Here is an 18,484-nt window from a genome sequence, read left to right on the forward strand (position 1 = left end):
AAAGAATGTAGGGAAGGTAGTAGCGTGCTCAACACGGATAAAGTTTTCCGCGCTGAGAAGTTGTCTAAAGACAAGGTCACGCGAAATTCCCACGGCTAGAAATACCAAGAGAAATTCCAGAGTTTGGTACGTGCAGGTCGTAGCGAAGCCTCCCTCTCCCTCTCTCTCTCTCTCTCTCTCTCTCTCTCTCTCTCTCTCTCTCTCTCTCTCTTTCGATAGAGAGTTTGGATACCCTTTCGCGAAGCTGCTACGTGTGTTCGTTCGAGGATTCGATGTTATCGGCTGCCTACTGACCATTCAAGACCGACTATAATAGCAGGAAAATAAAGGGTGTCGAAGAGGGTGGAGTGCACGAGTTCGGTCATTTGCGTGGTAAGTCGCACGACTGTTATTTACGGATAGCAATTAACTGCTCTCCGATAGGGGCTTGATGAATGGTCGCGGGGCATGGTGCCAAGCAGAAATTCAATTATTTCGAACGTGCTACGTGCGAAAGGACGGCGGTCGAACATATTTTCTCACCAAGTGACGATTATTAACTTATTTGTCTTTTTTCTTTTTATTTCTATTTTTATCTCTTTTTTTTTCTTTTCTTCCCTTCTTACCATTTTCTCCTCATTGCGTATCAAGAGTTAATCAGCTGCAAAATAACTTGTTCTACGTAAATAGTTGCGAATGAAATTATGGGAAAATATAAAAGAAAAGAGGAAGGAACATTAAAACGTTTGGAAATATGATTTGATAATTACAAAATCCTGTTAACGTTAATCCATAATGAAAGCGACAGGAACGAAACACCTCGTAGTTATGATTACTAAATATTTAGCGAATATCAATGGCCCGGACTTTCGCTTATATAACTGGCCATTGTAAAAGGTCATTTTAATGAAACGCAACGATCAAGTTCCAAGCGAGCGATTTTGTGGTTACTGAGCGTTAAACAAATACACCGGTGGTCGATTCTCGCATAGATCAACAAAGAGTTCGCGCTTAAAGGCACGTCAATGAAAGAGAGAAATATAGAAAAAAAGAGTAAGAGAAAAAGAGATAGAAAGGGAAGTGATGGTACGATAAATATTATAATTTATGCATCACGAGACATCACGTATTTCCCTCGCGTAGATTCGTATTATATCGTAAAATATATTCCCCTGTGTTACGAATTCCTGTCTTTTTGCTCGCGATATTTCTCGTATCTCTCGTCGGTGTGATATGTAGAATACGCACGAATTAATAATTAACGATTTAATAAAAACGTCAAATTTACACGTTTATTATTTATAGCGAGAAAAAAGGCAATGATCGATTATTCCATTGGCCGTCGGGCAATGAGAACGCCATGTATTTTATATTTCCTACCGTAGACGACGCAACTATCCGAACGATTTCACTGATTAAATTCTTTCTATCTGCTCTCTCGTCGAATGATTCTCGTTTCTCTCTCTTTCTCTTTGTCTCCATCTTTGTTTCTCTCTGTCTTTAGCCCACTCTTTTTCTCTCTTTTGAGAATGAACGAGTTCCACTCTTTATCGTCACTTCTCTTTTCCTCTCTTTTTTCTTTTTATTTCCTTTTTCTTTTTTCGTTTTTTATCTTTTTTTTTTGTACCTACAATCACGAAGTACCACTGGAGAAGAGATTATTTTCCCTTTTTTCTCTCGACTCGAAACGCTTCATATTTCGAACGGCTTACATCTTAAATACGCTTTTGCCGTTTAATCTTCTGTGCTTTATAGGTACCGCTTTTTCATCGGGAATATAAATAAATAAAAACTAAAAAAAGAACAACAAGTCAAAAAGAGGGAGAGAGAGAGAGAGAGAGAAGGGGGGGAGTAGGAGAGGAGAAAACCGGTCGAATTCCAATTCCGTTTGGACAACGTCGAGCGCAGCACGATAGACAGAACATTTAATCTCGCGCTATCAATACGGCCAAATTGGCTGGTAAATTATTGATATCGTCCTATCGGTCGACGTATCGATCTTGGACTATACCAAAAGGTTTTCTACTTTTTTTATACTCTTTCGCAAGCTATTCTTTTCGAAATCAGATCCAGCAATTTTTATTCGTGATAGCACTTGTTCTCTTCTGCTTTGTAAATTTTCGAGAGATCATCTTGAAAACTGGTTGACAAATTCGTGGATGGTACGTAACTGTAAATTGTGGTTAGGTCGAGGCTATCATCACCTATGTCACTTGACTAGGGTGTTAACTTTTTTGGAGCGACTTTATGGGAAAATTTTACGTCGGACGTTTATTCGTAAGCTAATTAAAGTTAACTGTCTGCTTGCATACATTTACACAGAAAGAAATAGAAACGCATACGCATACGCTTGACTATAGATAAAGTAAGTTAATCAAGAGAACTCGCCAAAAACAAGTGACTTTTAATTCAACTTAATTAATTTTCAAGTTCCCTGAGCGACACATCACGTTCTCTCCATCTATGAGAAAGTTGTGGAGAAGTTCCGAACCATCGAATAACTCCCTCGAGGAATTTTATTCGACCGGTAATGCGAATAAAATAGTGACCTCGTAGAACGCGAGAAGGGCCAGTAACATCGTAAATTCCACGGAGACACAAAAATAGCAAGTTTCGCGCGTATTGTCACGCGCTCGTTGTCACCGACAAAGCACGACGTGTACTCGTCGTTTGGGTACAAAGGGTGAACGCGAGAAGTAAATATTGTAGAATAGCTGTCACACATATCCTTGTTAAAACAGAGATATGTTGAAAATAAATAAACGTTGCATAATAATGGGACAATTTTATTTCACAGATGAAACTCACTCGAACTATTTCAATCGATGAATACAGATTGTTAACGCGAGAATAATAATGTTCAAACACATAATGGATATAAATACACTCTCATATTTTAACTTCCATTCTTATCGGTAGAAGAATAACGCATCGCGGTGTGCTTAACGAACGCAACGCAATACGAGTTTCCCATTTTTAATCTCCTAATTAATCTCTGGAGGCTACTATGTGATTACGTAATCGGAACAAACGTGAGCCCCGGGACATTATCGTTTTGTCGTATCGCGATAATTCTACCGTCGATCAAATTTTCGAATTCGATTATAACCTATATATATATATATATATATATATATATATATATATATATATATGCACGAATACCTACATATATATCGTGTTACAGTCGTTGGCGGAACTTTAATTTGGGACAGGAGATTTTCAGCACGCGATTTACAAATTTGCTGATTAACCAAACGTTAGTCGTGGCTCGAAAATCTATTTTGAAATCTCAACAAAAGGGCTTTTCAGATATGAGCTTTGAGAGGAAACCAAGAAGTATTTGGAATAACCAATACTAACATATATTTCATATAAATCTGGTGTTATTATTACTATTTATTTAACCTGAATCACATTTATCGCTCACATTCGATCTGTTTATTCGATCTATTTCTTTTTGAAATTTCAATAACGAAACGACCGAAACCTTTTCAAAATCCGATCGCTCCATGAATTTTTTTTCCATTATATTCACGAAATATCATGACCTTACTCCTCTCTCCTAACCCTCCCATTTCTTGGACTTAATACACAATTTAAATGCTGATTCTTTCAAAGGTTCGTTATTTGTTGTAATTCAGCGCTTAAATCGTACTTTAAGGAAAGTTGGAAGTTACCCAAGCTGGAGGAGGATCGTAGTTATCGTCCTCTGCTACTCTCGAGAACAGTAGGCGCAGCGAGGTGAACGAACTAACTACGAGTCTCATCTTCAGTTCTCTCTCGTCGTTCTTGGAAAATAACATACCATTTTTATCGTTTTTTAAGCAAAATTTACTTTCATTTACCCATATATCCAATATCGCTGTCTTATCCTTATCATCATTTATAAATTCTATCTGATCCATATAGTTCAAATATAAGTTCGAACTTTTATTTAAACATGCATTTTTTATGTTAATCAAAATTAGACAGAAGAAAATCAAAAAATGTATCAAAGAATCGATGATAGATGATTTTTATCTCAAAAAATCATATACAGAAATAGAGAGAAAGAAAGAAAGAGAGAGAAAGAGAGAAAAATAATCAAACGATAACAGAGTAAGAAGCGTCGAAGGCTTATGCTAGAGGCGAAGAACTATGGCAACAAACTATGGTAGCTCGAGTACTTTACTATTTTCAAAATATCCTATAACGAATACCAACAGCGTAGCGATAACGCCAAAAGTGGTAAACTATGAAGCTACCATTATCATCTCACGGTGCCTGCTTCCGCATAATATTAGCCGCACGATTCTTTAACAATTTATATTCTGACACAGTGATGAAAAGAACAAGAATGAACCAGGTTAACGTTATCAGTCAAGGAATGTTTTTCTCTCATTCCTTTTATCTATCTTTATCTTCTTCTTGATTGAGAATACAAAAATTTCGTGACCTACGTGAAAAGGAACATTTTTCTCTTCGTCGAAGATAATTAAAAGGATTTTCTCAGTCAATGAGAAAAGCAAATAATGGAAATGGAAAATTGTTCCGGCAGAAAAAAGAGATTTAGGCGTATCTATCTGTGTATATGTATATATATATATGTATATATATGATATATATATTTCTCTTTTATATTTTTTATTTTCTCTTTTTATTTTCTCATTATTGTTTCTTTTTGAAATAATCTTTTCTTATTTGAAATAACATTACAAAAAAATTCTATTCGATTAACCAAACGTATAATTTAAATAAGATCATAAATTTCCTTTAAATACAGTATTTTAAAAGAATGTTAACATACAAACGAACAACATTGGGAAAGCAATGGTAAAAATGAAACTCCAAATGTGGAACGATCAGTTTGATGCTTACTTTTGCTCGACATTCGTTGAACGTTAAACACGGAGGAACGCATTGTATACACAATCGACTCCTTGAAAAGACGTTTCGAAAGTCGCAAACGCTTTCTCTCTCTCTCTCTCTCTCTCTCTCTCTCTCTCTCTCCCTCTCTCACACACTTCCTCCTTCCCTCTCTCAAGTGTATCTTGAATCAGTGCTTCGAAATTCAACGAAGAGGGAAGGAGAATTGCAGGAGCTACTTGAACAGGACGGACATTATGGACGAGCAAACATTCTGACAAATAGAAGGAAAGAGAATGGGTAACACACATACGTACACTCACACACATTTATCCAAGTAAATAGGTACAAAGTCACACGAAGAGAAAGAAGGAAGAAGGTTGGTTCGTGTCGCCGGTTGGCGTGACTTTCGTGCAACTACGAGTTCCAAGTAATGATTACCCGTTCGCTCGCAGGATCAAGAGTACAGTCCTATTAGTACCAGTCCTTTTCTACTTTTCAAACGGTCTATATGTCCGAATATAAACTCACGCATTGTTCAACCCTTATCTCTTTTCTATGGAAAATATAGGAAATTCTTATTCGCGATAAGTATAATCCAATTCTATGGAATTACTTCTGTATAATTTCGTGTTAATTATTTTATTATATTCGACAATGAATCAATGAGAAAAGTGTTTTTAAATATTCTATCTTATATAAAACTATAATTCAAAAAACTAAACAATTTTCGCAGTCAACGCACGTGCATACACTCATACGTACTTATATGTATGTATGGTATTCAATATAGATATACATATAAACATACATACATATATGTATTGGGATTGAATAAATCAAGCAACGTAAAACCCTTTAGTCGGCTAGCTAAGATCGAACGACCCTATTCCAGTGACTCTCACTCCCTTTCTGTTTCCCTCGAAGAAACACACGAGTACTCGAGCCTTTCGTGACGAAGCTACCCTCTCTCTCTTTCTCTCTTTCTCTCTCTCTCTTTCTCTTTCGATCTTTCTTTCTCTTCCTCTCTTTCTTCCTCTTTCTCTCTTTCTCTCCCTCTCTCTCTTTCTTTCCCTTTTCCTGATTCTTACCCTCGGGCATCGTTTTCACGAGGAAACTCGTTAACACAAGAAGGGGAGGGAAAGAAGCAGCGATACGAACAGGAAACTCGAAAGAGTGCGCGACCTTGAAGATTACGAAAGCTAAGAGTATAAAAAAGAGGAAAAATAAGAATAATAGAAAGAGATAGAAATAGTGAAGAAAGAAGAGAATTCGACGGCGAATTGAAAATAGATTTCTTTCTATAATAAAAGCTCCGTGAAACAATCGGATTCCGATCTGCTGATTTATCGTGCTATAAAATATCCGTTCAAATTGTTCGATGAGAGGGTGCCGTTAGTTGGAACAGTACTGTCCATATAAACGAAAGAAGGAGGGAGAACTAGCGAAGTAGTATTAGTCGTCCATTTTGTCAGTACATCACATAAACATGTATATATGTATATATATATATATTTATGTATATATATGTATATATATATATATATATATATATATATATATAGTAGTAATAATAATGATTTATTTTACGATCGGCTAGGTCACGTTCGACGTTGCTTTACGATTATCAGTCCCATGGTAGCAGTTTCGATCAGGCCTTCTCCACTGAGGATGGAGAAGGACGATACGTTTAACGGGGATGATATTTATATTCGTACCACCAACAGAAAATAATCTTTCTGTTTTCGAAAATAAGAGCCATGTTACTGTTAAGTAAAGATTGAAAATCTATCTATAGATATTGATCTGTTGCAATATTGGTGAGCGTCGATTCTCCTAAGAATAATATCGATGATACCGTCGAATGTTTTCTTTTAATTACAGTTTTTTTCCATTTAGGACATCTACTTCCATCATATTTTACAAAGTCTCCAGCCACGATCATCATATCTTCGTACTTCGCTTTCGCACGGCTTTCAATTGGAAACTCAATTTTAAATTGGTAATGCGAACCACCAACTCAAAGTGCACAATAGCTTTCATGGCAGCAAGGAAAGAAAAAGAAACGAAGGGAGAAGCCTGGGTGAAGACGCGAAAGAAGTCACGCTATTTCGGTGCACGCGCCGATCACGGAAAGGCACGTGCGCCTCGACGCACCACGTCGTGACCCGATAAAAGGCACTCGAACGTTTTAGGATCCATTAAGCAGCACGAATAGGCCGTAAACATATAAAACAGCTTCTCTTGCGGCCATAGAAAATGGTCGAAGCAACATCTTGCAACTTCAGCCGACGAAGATAAGCTGCGAAAGGACAGCAAGATATCGTCATTGAAGGCAACCACTTTCACCACCTTTCCTTCTTTACACAAAAATACAACTTTGAACGATATTGCATCTTTTTCTTTTTATCGATGCTTCTGTGTGCCAAGTACCATCGCACGACTATTCTTTGAATATCCAACCGATCGAAACTCTTACCTTCTTCCTCTTTACTTTCATTGATACAACTCTTCCCTTCAAGGTATCCCTTCAAAGAATTAATCGATAACTTCGTTACAGTGTGTATTTCGATTCTTATCTTTGTTATCTTTTCTTCTCTTTTTATTTTTATCATTTTATCTATTTCATCTTTATTTATTTTTATAACTCGGTTTATCCGAAACATTCGTCGATCTCTCTATTAATGTCTGTTTGTTGTTCTCTTAGAAAATGCTATCTCTTTCTTCGTGAACTTTAAATCGATTATATTCCTCCCCATTTCAAAACGTTTTCGTCTATAAATAAACGTCTTGCTCGCAATGGTTTTATTCGAAATATTAAAACAAGCTTGGTAGAAAGAGGAAGATCCAGTAATTGTTGGCCCACTTACCGAGCTATCTGCCACGATTAGAGGAAGCCATGTCGGATTTTCATGCCGAATAATACGATGATGCCTCGGTTTAACGTTCACGATGCGTTTCTTATTTAAAATCTAATTAGCTTATCCATGGATAACATACAAGTTCTAATTTTAAGGATGAGAACACCGCATTGCGACACTCTATCCTTTTACTAAGCTTTCGTCACGTAAATTCGGGAAAGAAATTATTAGAAGGGAGATTCGGGCATTCGACTTTTTCGAGAATGTGAGTACTCTTTGGTCCGAAAAATTCAATGAAATGTTCTTCGGAGCTCGTTATCTCACCTCCTCGACGACCAGACGCACCCAGCGCGTCCCTTGCCATTCCGATCGAAGCGTTCGAGCAAGAGAGGTCACTTCGCTTTGCTCTCAATTCGCCGGACCGTGGAAAATAGCTCGACGACCGTAGAACTCCGGAAGACCTATCTCGTTCGCATGCTCGCTCTCATTCTTTTTTAACGTATAGTATAAAATTTAAATTTTAACGCTATCTTTTATATTTCGTTCTAATTACTTGCCTTTAATTATATAAAACAAGAAACACAAGTATAACATTGAACAACTAACAATGTGTTTAGACGTTGATTCTGAAAACGTTATATGGAATAAGTGATAAAACGTATCATGCATAGATCAGTCTTTATACATTTTATATCATAAGTACTTTTTTGAATCAGCTAAAATATTAATATCGATGTAAATGTACATATATGAGTCCCATGAACGGGCAAATCGATTCTTGAAAGTAACTTTCTTTTAGTTTTCGTAGATTTTTTTATTGAATGAAGTCTAACTCGTATTTCTTATATGTACTAAACTTTTTATATACGGTACTAAATAATATTTTATATAATGATAATTATGATTATCGTGATAGTAGTAGTATGTATGTGAGAGAAGGTAGAGTAGAATCATGTGTGAGTGAACCATTTTGAAAAAAAATGTCAAGCGACCACTTGTGTTATAAAGTCACATAATATCGTACAGTGTCATATACAATTGTGTAAAGTTGCATCGAGTAGCATGTAAAGGTATGTAAACTCTATGTTATTCAAATATATTCACTTCTTTGATATTACTCAAGTACATCATTCACCAGCCTCTTATCTCTTACAACTTGCTATCAATTTATTAATGATGTCGAGAGGTTTAAGTATATTTGCTTCCAATTTAACGGTTACTTCTTTGAATACAGATATACAAAGAAGTTTAGTTTTTTATTACCATGTTCAAATTGGATCATCAAATAATAATGATTATCTGTACGTAATAACAAAGCTTTTTTTACCAATTATCCAGCTGTGCATTTTTAAAGGAAAATAATTTATTACCATCCAATCAACAAGTATCCATCGCATGATTATGGACTTATGTAAAATGCAAACTTTACGTTCATCCGGTGAAAAATACGGAAAATTGGTCGTTCGAACAACAGAATAGATAATTTATTGAAACCTCACGTCATTCTTTCATAGATGATACAGATGATTCCGAGAGGCGTCACGCAATTGAACGATATTCGGTCCGATATTCAGCTAGAGGTAATTATTACGGAAAATGGAGTGGGGCGTGGCACGATATGTGCTTGTTGAATGACGATAAACGACGTTAATTTTCGATCGTTAATTACCTTTCGCTCTTCTACTCGCCAGAAGCTCCGACCAATAACTCGTTAATTAAACAAATTATTAACATAATCTAGTTGTTGTCGGTGACTGCAACGATATCCGAAAGAGCAACATGAAAAGTATATAGAGAGGAAGAGAAAGAGAAAGGTGCAGAGGTAGAAAAAGAGAAATATATAAATATGTGTGTGTGTGTGTGTGTGTACAGAGAGAAAGAGAGAGAGAGAGAAGAGGGTAGCTACCCTCCAGCACACGTTCGACACTTACATTGGATATCCATTTCCTTTCTCATTGTTTCTCGTTCGCGAACGAAAATGGCGCGAAAATAGGGCTGTGAGTTAACTTTGCGACGGCATTCGAACGGCATTCGAACGGCACGTAACGACGAGATGGAAAGAAAAAAGTAAAAAAACACAGTAAACGAAAATATATACCGAGTCGTTAATACGAGTCGATGTAACGATCGCAAAATCTCTACATTCTCTCTCTCTCTCTCTCTTTCTCTCTCTCCCTCTTTTTCCTCTTTTTGATTTATTCGTTTAGTCGGCCCGTTGTTGTTGCCTACAAGGCACGCATAAATGCGAGAAATAAAAAGCAACGAAGCGTTGAACTCTCGTATAATAAAACCAACAAAATTTGTCGTTTCATACGAGTCGAGATTTTTTGGCCGTCTAGAGAGAAGTAAAATAGATCATTTGGGACGATATCATACAAATACAGACTGTCCAACCTTATAATATATTTGTTTTTATAATAAAATAATTAAACGAAGTCACAGAAACGTTATGCGGGTATACGTATATGTATTAAATGTTTTAGTGCTTCATCATAGAAGATGGAACAATTTACACCCTCCTTTCTCCCTTCCTCTCCTTGTTCCTTGACTTGGAATTCTCGACGCTGAATGGCACGGAACGCAGGTACATGGTGGCACGAAATCATATAAAACGGCCAAACTCACCGACAAATCGTGCCTCCTGCTTATTTCGAACCGAATCATTCTCTCTCCATTTTCTGCGAATCATTTCGAGCCAAGATTTTCTTCCAGACCCTGCTCGTAATGGAATATGCTTTCTTCCACTCTCGACTTCTCCCTTAGCATTTTGCTTTCAGAGGAAGAAGAAAGAAAAAGAGAAAGAGAATGCAAAAGAAAAATAAAAAAAGAAAAAAAGGGGTGAGAGAAAGAGAAAGAGAGAGAAAGACCGTCTACGTTTAAACCTTTTTGTTCGTCGAAGAAACATCTACCCCTTTCTATTCCACCACCCCACTACCTTCTCTTTCTGCCTTTTATTCTGTTTCTCTCTCTCTCTCCCCCTCTCTCTTTCTTTCTGTTATGGCTGTCGCCGTCGTAAGGCAGGCAACTTGGCGTGCAATTTGTTTAACATAACAAAGCCACGTGCAGACTCGACACGTTAATTGTCGTACCCCTCTCCGCGTGATCGCTCGTTCGCTGGCTTTTCGCGCTTGATTTATTTGACTTTTGCCTTCAGCAATATACAAAAGGGGGCTCCAACGGTTGCCGTTACTGCGATAGTAACAGGAATCTGAGTCGTCTGTGGAAAAACGTGAATCGAGTCGGTGCTACTGATTGTGAGAATACTAGGGTATACAGAGTATACCAGTGATGGTGATGACGACGGTAAGCTCGAACAAGAAAGGTGTTCCGTTCCATTAGGAATGAAATTCCCCGTCAATTAGAAAATCAGTGAGAAAGAGAGAAAGAGAGAAACAGAGAGAGAGAGAGAAAGAGAGAGAGATGAATACGTGGGACGAATCGAATATCGGGAAGCGTGCGTTTCCATTATGCGCATCGACTCTTCGAATAAACAACGAGGGGGAAAAGCTTTCGATGTAATCGCCGTCTCTATCTGTGCTGCTCGTAAATTGATCGATTAATTAAATCCGCATCACCGAGGGAGAACTCGGAGAGAAAAGAGAAAAGGCTCGATACCGTCTGAGAGGTATGAAACTGAGAATAACGACTTTTTAAACAATATTACGAAAACGCGTCCATATTTCTTTCTTTATATTGTATTTTAGATAGCTTTGAAATTGTTTTTACTCGGAATGAAATATTCCATTCGACGACGAGAAAATATATATCGATTCGCAGAATATTTTTGTAAAGGTCATTATATTAATCAATTTCGTTGTAACAATAAATAATCCGACTGTTTCTCGTTATTTTTAAAAGAAGGATTAAAAACTAGATGGATTAGTGGAAAACGTCAACGTTACAAAAGAATTGTAACGGAATATCGTAGACAAAAGAGAACGCAGAACGAAGTAGAGTAGATATTACGCATAAGCGATCCTCGGAAATGGGAATTTTACGGTGGAAAGATGAAAGGACATTGCGATCGTTTTATTTCTTAAGAGAGAAAAAGGGACAGCTGGGCTGTGGAGGCAAAAGCGAGCCGTTCGTCACTGTCCGCGCCACTCGATTATTCGACAAATTCGCTTTGACTGGAATCTTTTGTTTCTAACCGTTGTCCAAAAGAAAGTAACCCGTTCGCATCCTGGACAATCTGCTCCCCTATAAATCCTCGACAAATGTTTGAAGGATCTGCGTTCTTCCATTCAATTTTCGCACTTTATCGTCCAGGTTCTTCGATTCCCTCCTATCACTGTCGAGAAAATTTATAAAGTACCTCGATAATGACAAAATAAAAGGAATACAGAATATCCGATTTAAAACCGAACGCTTAAATATCTCCTCTTTGTTTTTCATTTAATTTATCATGATTTATTATAAACAATTAATGTCGACCATGAATTCAAAATACGTCATGCGGGCTAAAATTCTCGTGAACTTACAACTCTTACATCTCTTTCCGTTCACACGTAATTTATTCCGTTCAGAGTACAAACATTGTAATGACAAATCTTAAAATATTATTCGTCCAATGAAACAATTTTGTCTCGTGTTGACGATATAACTTTTTTCTTTTCTTTTCTTTATAATACTGAATCTAAAAGAAATATCTAGATGTTGAATTTTATATAGGATATCCTACGTGACGACATTAAAAGTCAAAATAGCGCTAACTATCAAAAGTAGCAACTATTTTCTATCACACACGACACACACGCTCGTTCCCAATAAAATAACGAAATATCGAGCCGGAATAATTCGACTTTCCGATTGAAATTCAATGCACGAAATCGCAACGCGGGCAAATCGGCGATCCAACGTTTCCACAGAAGTACCTCATCAAGCGCTGCAAAGCAATTATTTTGGATGCAGAGAAACGAAACGTTTTGTCCGCCGCAGGCCGCACATCGTTCGTACTTTCCGCGATGCGGATAAACGTGAAACGTGTTCTACGTAGAACGCGTATACCTACCTATGTTACAAAGAGAATAGATGAAACGCCGTTCGAATTGATTCTGGCGTCGTCCTGGCAATGCCCGAGTTCCGCGTCATTTAGCCTGCTTCCATATTGCGAAACATAATGTCGACATTACCGCGGCTAAACCGCGCGCCGCTTACCGGATGGCTCTCGTCTACGCTCGAGTTACCCGCTACAATTTTACTCTTGGATCAAATATCATCGTTATTTGCCACAAAACGTAAAGCGTTTATACGTAGATACATAGATATGTACGATTACTTGTTTGCAATATTTTTTATCCATGCGGTATATATATCGATCCATTCACAAGGTCTCTTTGATGCACTCGGCACAGGCATAAACGTGCTCCGATTTCACCGATCCTCATCATTTGTTAATTCCTCATGTTAAATATTAACCGTGAAACATTTGATCTCCCTATGCTTTGAAAATGACGACGAAAAAATGAATAGAAAAATTGGTAAGAAATTTCACGATGAAAAATACCCTTAAATTTGCTCTTTATCGAGAATCGCTCGTAATCGATTAATGCTCTTCATAGGAAACAGAAGAAGAGATATCCCAGAAGAGGAAACAAAAACGAAAAACAAAAAAATGCACGAAATGTCATTTAATTTCTATTTCTAATACTAATTATGTATTACGAGTTCTGTTAAAAAGTACTTTCGAGTAAACAGAATGTAAAAGAAAAAATCGTTATTTCCCCGATACTTGGCAGCGATAGTCGAGGTAATACTTCTATTTCTTGGATTTTTATTAATGAAAAAGAAAACCCCAGGAAAGAATCAAAGATGTTGTCTCGACTAAGGCTGCTGCCAGTAAATCAATTTTCGAAATACATTACGGAACAAATTTCAAGAAATTGTAATACTTCCGTCACCTCCGACCTGAAATTTCAACCTTTAAATACCCTTCAAGGCAGTGAAATATTTAATAGTAGTGTCAAAAAAATCAAAAATGTCAATCTCCTTCGAAATTTCAAAACAGAGACGGTAGCGTCAAAAAATAGTAAAAATCCCTTTGATAGAACAAAATTTTCATTTTTCTTAAAAGACATCGGAGTCAGGAATATCCTGAACGAAGTAAAGAAGAAAAAAAATAATCTTGTAACACCAATAATAATGAGGGAGAAACACAAGTAACCGTTCAAAATTCATATATCATTTCTCTTGATTATTAGAATAGTTAATTAAGCATGAAATTATGTCGATAGAGATACTCCGAGTACAGAAATTAATCCACTAGCGGATATAGAGGCAGAATTGTACGACGTTCAACATAAGATGGATCCATACTATTCAGAAATTATTTATCTGAAGATTTCAACACCCGACGTTATCGTATTAGAAAACTTTAATACTTCGGGACCGATATTATGGAACTTAGTTGAATAGAATACTATTAATTAATGTCATTAAATTTTTTTTTCTTACAAGATGTTTAAAATGAACTTATACGTATGTACGTTCTAGTCTGTAAACATTCAACTTGTACTCGAAATAATCGCTCGTAATACATTAGATTTTTTTATTAAAAAAAGAAAAAAAAATTGTTCCAAATAATAAAAATGAATAAAAAAGAAATACAAAGAATTTTCTTTTTCTTCGATCGTGAACGATCAAAATTCCAAAGGAAAATTTTAAAAGTAGACCAAGAATAACAGGAGTAGCATACAAGTTTGCTAGCTTACCGAGTTGCAACACTCATAATGGAATATTCAAATATTCAAATACTGGAATGCTCGAATACGATTAGTCGAAAATTTTCCAAGCTAGAGAGCGCTTTAAGATAGCTTCACGAATACTAATAATTGTTCGCATAATTCGTATTAAAACGGTGTGAGATTTTTTTTTCTCCTGTTTTGCATATGACGGCGATAAATAAAAAAGTGAAATAATAATACGTCGGGGAGTAGGCGTCATACATCGACTTGCCCGAAGGCCGTGACGATGTGGAAAATTCACTTTTCAAGTCGGAAAAGGTGAAAATGAAATAATGCTGGGAGTTCGGAACAATATGCTCTCACACGTTTAACTTTTCTCTCTCTCTCTCTCTCTCTCTCTCTCTCTCTTTCTCTCTCTCTCTCTCTTTCTCTCTTATCCTTCCTTTTCCTCTATGCAAAGTAAGTTTCACTGGAAACATAATTCGACGAAAATTCCTACGTCTAAAAATATAATATACAATATTACATAATATAATATATTTAATTTTCTAACTCTCATAAAAAAATGTGTCTGTCGTATCGTTAGATTATTCTGTACTTCTGAGGAACCAATAATCCTATACCACCCAATTAATTAACGAGGTATCGAAATCTATCGATTTCCACTCTGCCCATTAACGTTTCAAGCGAATATCGGTCGCTGTAACCACACCGATAATATATAATAATGCGATACGTCTCATTTTCTATTGTTCGTAAATTCTCTTTTTTCTCCCTATTTCTATCTTTTTAGAGGACACATTGCATTGTAGAATATTAACGAGCGTTCGTTATCGTTTCCACGAAGAAGTAGGCAAAGGAAAAGAAAAAGATGAAGAAGAAAGTTATAACGCGACGAGGGCGTTCACTCGATAACGGCCGATGCTTTTGAATTCACTGGGAGTTAAACTCGAACCTCATCTTCTCTAGAGGTCTTAGTTTCAATGAAGCACTCTCCGCTAAGGTTCGTTTTCTCTCTCACTCTCTCCTTCTCTCTCTTTCTGTCTCTCTCGCTCCCTCATATACCTCACTCATACTCACGTCAGGCCATCTTTTCAAGAAAGTCTTCGAAGCGTTCGCACTTTAACGAACGTGAGTCGTCCCAGAAAATCTGGCTCGATATGCATCATTCATCTATCCTAATCCGTAAGAGCGAGCAAAAGTTGCACAAGTTTTGTGTAAAAAGAGTGAGAGGGAATCTCGTCGGTCTAACTTACGGTCGCGTTTAATTGCTCGATGACTCAAACTCTCGTTATACGATCGTTGTAAAATTCACCTCTATTAGAGAGAAGAAAAAGGAAAGTTGCTCTTAAGAAGTGATGGAAGAAGACTCGTTTCTCATTCGATAGCTAGAACGTTCCCTCTCACAATCAGAAAACTTTCAAAGCGATCTCGTATGACACGCTTCACACTTTGAGAAGCAAAACTGGAAGTCTGCTTCGCATGCAGCACGGATGCTACACACTCCTCTTCATCTTTTTTCTCTTTCTCTTTTTCTCTCTCTTTTTCTTTTTATCTATCTATCTATCTATCTATCTATCTATCTATCTATCTATCTATCTTTCCTTCACGTTTCGATTTCATACTCTTACGAAATTTCGGTGAAAGCTTCTTTGATCTAGGAATCTTCGATTTTTGAATTTTATTTTATTTTCTCCAAGGAATTTGATGGGACCAAAGAGAATGGCAATTCCTTCGCTGTCGGACGTGTTACTTATTTTAAAATTCTATAAATTAAAAGAAAAAAAAGAAAAGAAAATCTATTTTCAGCTTGCTTTTGATTATAAATATTAACAGCTTAATTTTCGGTTGATCAAGCCGCGTGTTTCAATTTTTACGAGATAGACACTAAAGGAAATCTCTCGAGGAAACAATTAACACGTATGCATTAGAATGAATTTACCTGAGCGTTCGCACTTTAACGAGTACCGGCTAGCCGTAGTACTCTAAAAACTGTAGGCAATATAACCTACGTTGCAGGTATGCGTCAGTGCTTGGCCTACATGTCGAGGTCGTGGCGCTCATTATAGCAGTCCCTTGTGTCGCGATGCTGCTATCGTCGCTTCCTATTATTACTGCTAGTCAGGCTCGTATTAATCGTCCGGAGAAGAAAAATGAAGTATTTTAAGATCGTGATGATAATCTCAAGATTTAATAAATGAAGCTGTCATCTGCATATCAAATTTCATAAAAATATAAGGTACACCTTTTATATAGAATTTTGAGTGAAAATTTATTTCCATCGTAGTATTGGTTTCCTATTTTATGAGATTCTATATAAAAAACTGTCAACGATTTAAAGGCGAAAGAAGGTCGCCGTATATCTCGCCTAACGTTGTCGAACTCAATTTCCCTGGAGGAGAAGGCAAAAGGGAACGGCGATGTTAATCCCTTGGCTAACAAGTAAGAGCGAATACATGCGAATACATGCGAGTGTGTTGCTAGTAACTTCTTGTAAGTGTTTGTAAATGGATTTACGTGGAATTGATTATGAATTATAACAGCTTAGGTTATCGATCGTATGAGAGATGGTAACGAAGACTACGATTTACTAGGCTATAAAATAAACGAAGTCTATTTTTACTCTTTTTTTGGGAATAGAAAAAAGACGTAATAAATCTTTGACGATGGATATGAAAGAAACTTGGAAGTATTAACGTTCTGAAGATTTAGATATTGCGAACGCGATAAGGATAATATGAAGGATTAAATGGCGCACGATATTCTATTCATACAGGTTGAGAAAAGCGATTGAGAAAATTGAAGATGTCGATCGTGGTCGCGTACGACGATGACTCGTTTCAAGCGTATCCACGAACGTCATATCTTCTTTCTTACTTTCTTTCTTTCTCTCTCTCTCTCTCTCTCTCTCTCTCTCTCCCCCCCTCTTTCTCTCTCTTTCATTCTTCCGTCACTTTCTTTCGTCTTCGCCAATATGAAAATTCAATTCCACGCGAATCGAAAAGACGTTCGATGCAGGAACATCGGCACCTTTTTCCATTCTCGGCGCACGTTGCTTACATCTTCGTACATATGAAATACGTAAATATAAAGAAGACATGATACGACATATATGCGATACGCAAGAGAGAAAAGAATAGAAAACGATCTCGGAAATACTACTTCGGATTAAGTTAAGCTTTGATTTTTCAATGTCTTCGACAACATGTTGCCGTATTTGTAATGATGTTTTAATATCATACAATTCTTGGAAAAATAAATACACGCTCAACGAGTAACACCCATAAATGAGCAATTACGATAAATAATCTTCGACGAACGTAATGCGAGTGATACTTACATAATTCGAAGGATTTGAGTTTAAGTTTCACATTAAAAAGGGGTAGTCGATTCAACGCGGATTTCCAAAATTTCTACGTCATTCCGGTAGGTGGTATATAAGGTCAGAGAACTCGCATGGCCTCGACATTCGAGGTGGAAACACGGCGAACTCGTAAAGGTAACTCCCGCTCCATAAATTTCGAGCGGGTTTAACATTCTAAGGCTAATGCCACGAACCCCGGGATGATTTCAGTTAAATTTAATTGCCACTTTATTCCCAAGAACTCACCCTAATTCTATCTATTCTCATCGTGTTAGGAACGTAAGGGGTGGGTCGCGATATTTGTTAATTAACGATATTTATTATACTGTTTCAAATACTAGTGTCGTTCTCGTACTTTTCGGTAGCTATCCCAAACGGGAAAAGAGTCGTAATTTCCGAGTTCCTCTTCGAAGTTACCCTCCCATTCTTTCCTCGCCCATTCCTGGTCCCGTCTAGTTTTCGTTAACTCCAACCGAGTTTAGATTATTACCTCGACTTTTCTCCTCTCGGCATTCTCGGTCGTCGGTTTGCCAAGAGCAAAAGCGAAAATTGAGTTTACCCTCCCTTTTTCACAGAATACTGCAGAAAATTGAACGGGCTTCTAATGATTTCGCGTTCCACCCTCTCCTACCTGTTTATATCGTATTTATAGCGACTACGTGCCTTCTACGTTCGGTGTTCGGACTATTTGCTTCTGCAACGATCCGAATCGAGAAGGGGCGAGAGCGAAAAGGAACGCATTATAAATT

General features: G+C 37.0%; 2 protein-coding genes across 2 annotated transcripts in view; both read left to right on the forward strand.

The window, feature by feature from the left end:
- Positions 1-18,484, forward strand: part of LOC127072597 (protein artichoke-like) — a 110,924-nt gene that overhangs the window by 16,558 nt on the left and 75,882 nt on the right. The window lies entirely within an intron of this gene.
- Positions 13,354-14,149, forward strand: LOC127072623 (uncharacterized). Its single transcript, XM_051013162.1, has 2 exons — positions 13,354-13,846; positions 13,922-14,149. The coding sequence occupies exons 1-2, from the start codon at positions 13,500-13,502 to the stop codon at positions 14,100-14,102; spliced, it is 528 nt and encodes a 175-aa protein (XP_050869119.1). The 5' UTR covers positions 13,354-13,499; the 3' UTR covers positions 14,103-14,149.

Source organism: Vespula vulgaris, chromosome 2, assembly GCF_905475345.1.
Source record: "Vespula vulgaris chromosome 2, iyVesVulg1.1, whole genome shotgun sequence".
NCBI lineage: Eukaryota > Metazoa > Arthropoda > Insecta > Hymenoptera > Vespidae > Vespula > Vespula vulgaris.

Coding starts and splice junctions, on each gene's coding strand:
- LOC127072623 (XM_051013162.1), top strand. CDS start 13,500: ATGTTGTCTCGACTAAGGCTGCTGCCAGTAAATCAATTTTCGAAATAC. Junction 13,847..13,921: donor ATAATGAGGGAGAAACACAA/GTAACCGTTCAA, acceptor TTATGTCGATAG/AGATACTCCGAGTACAGAAA.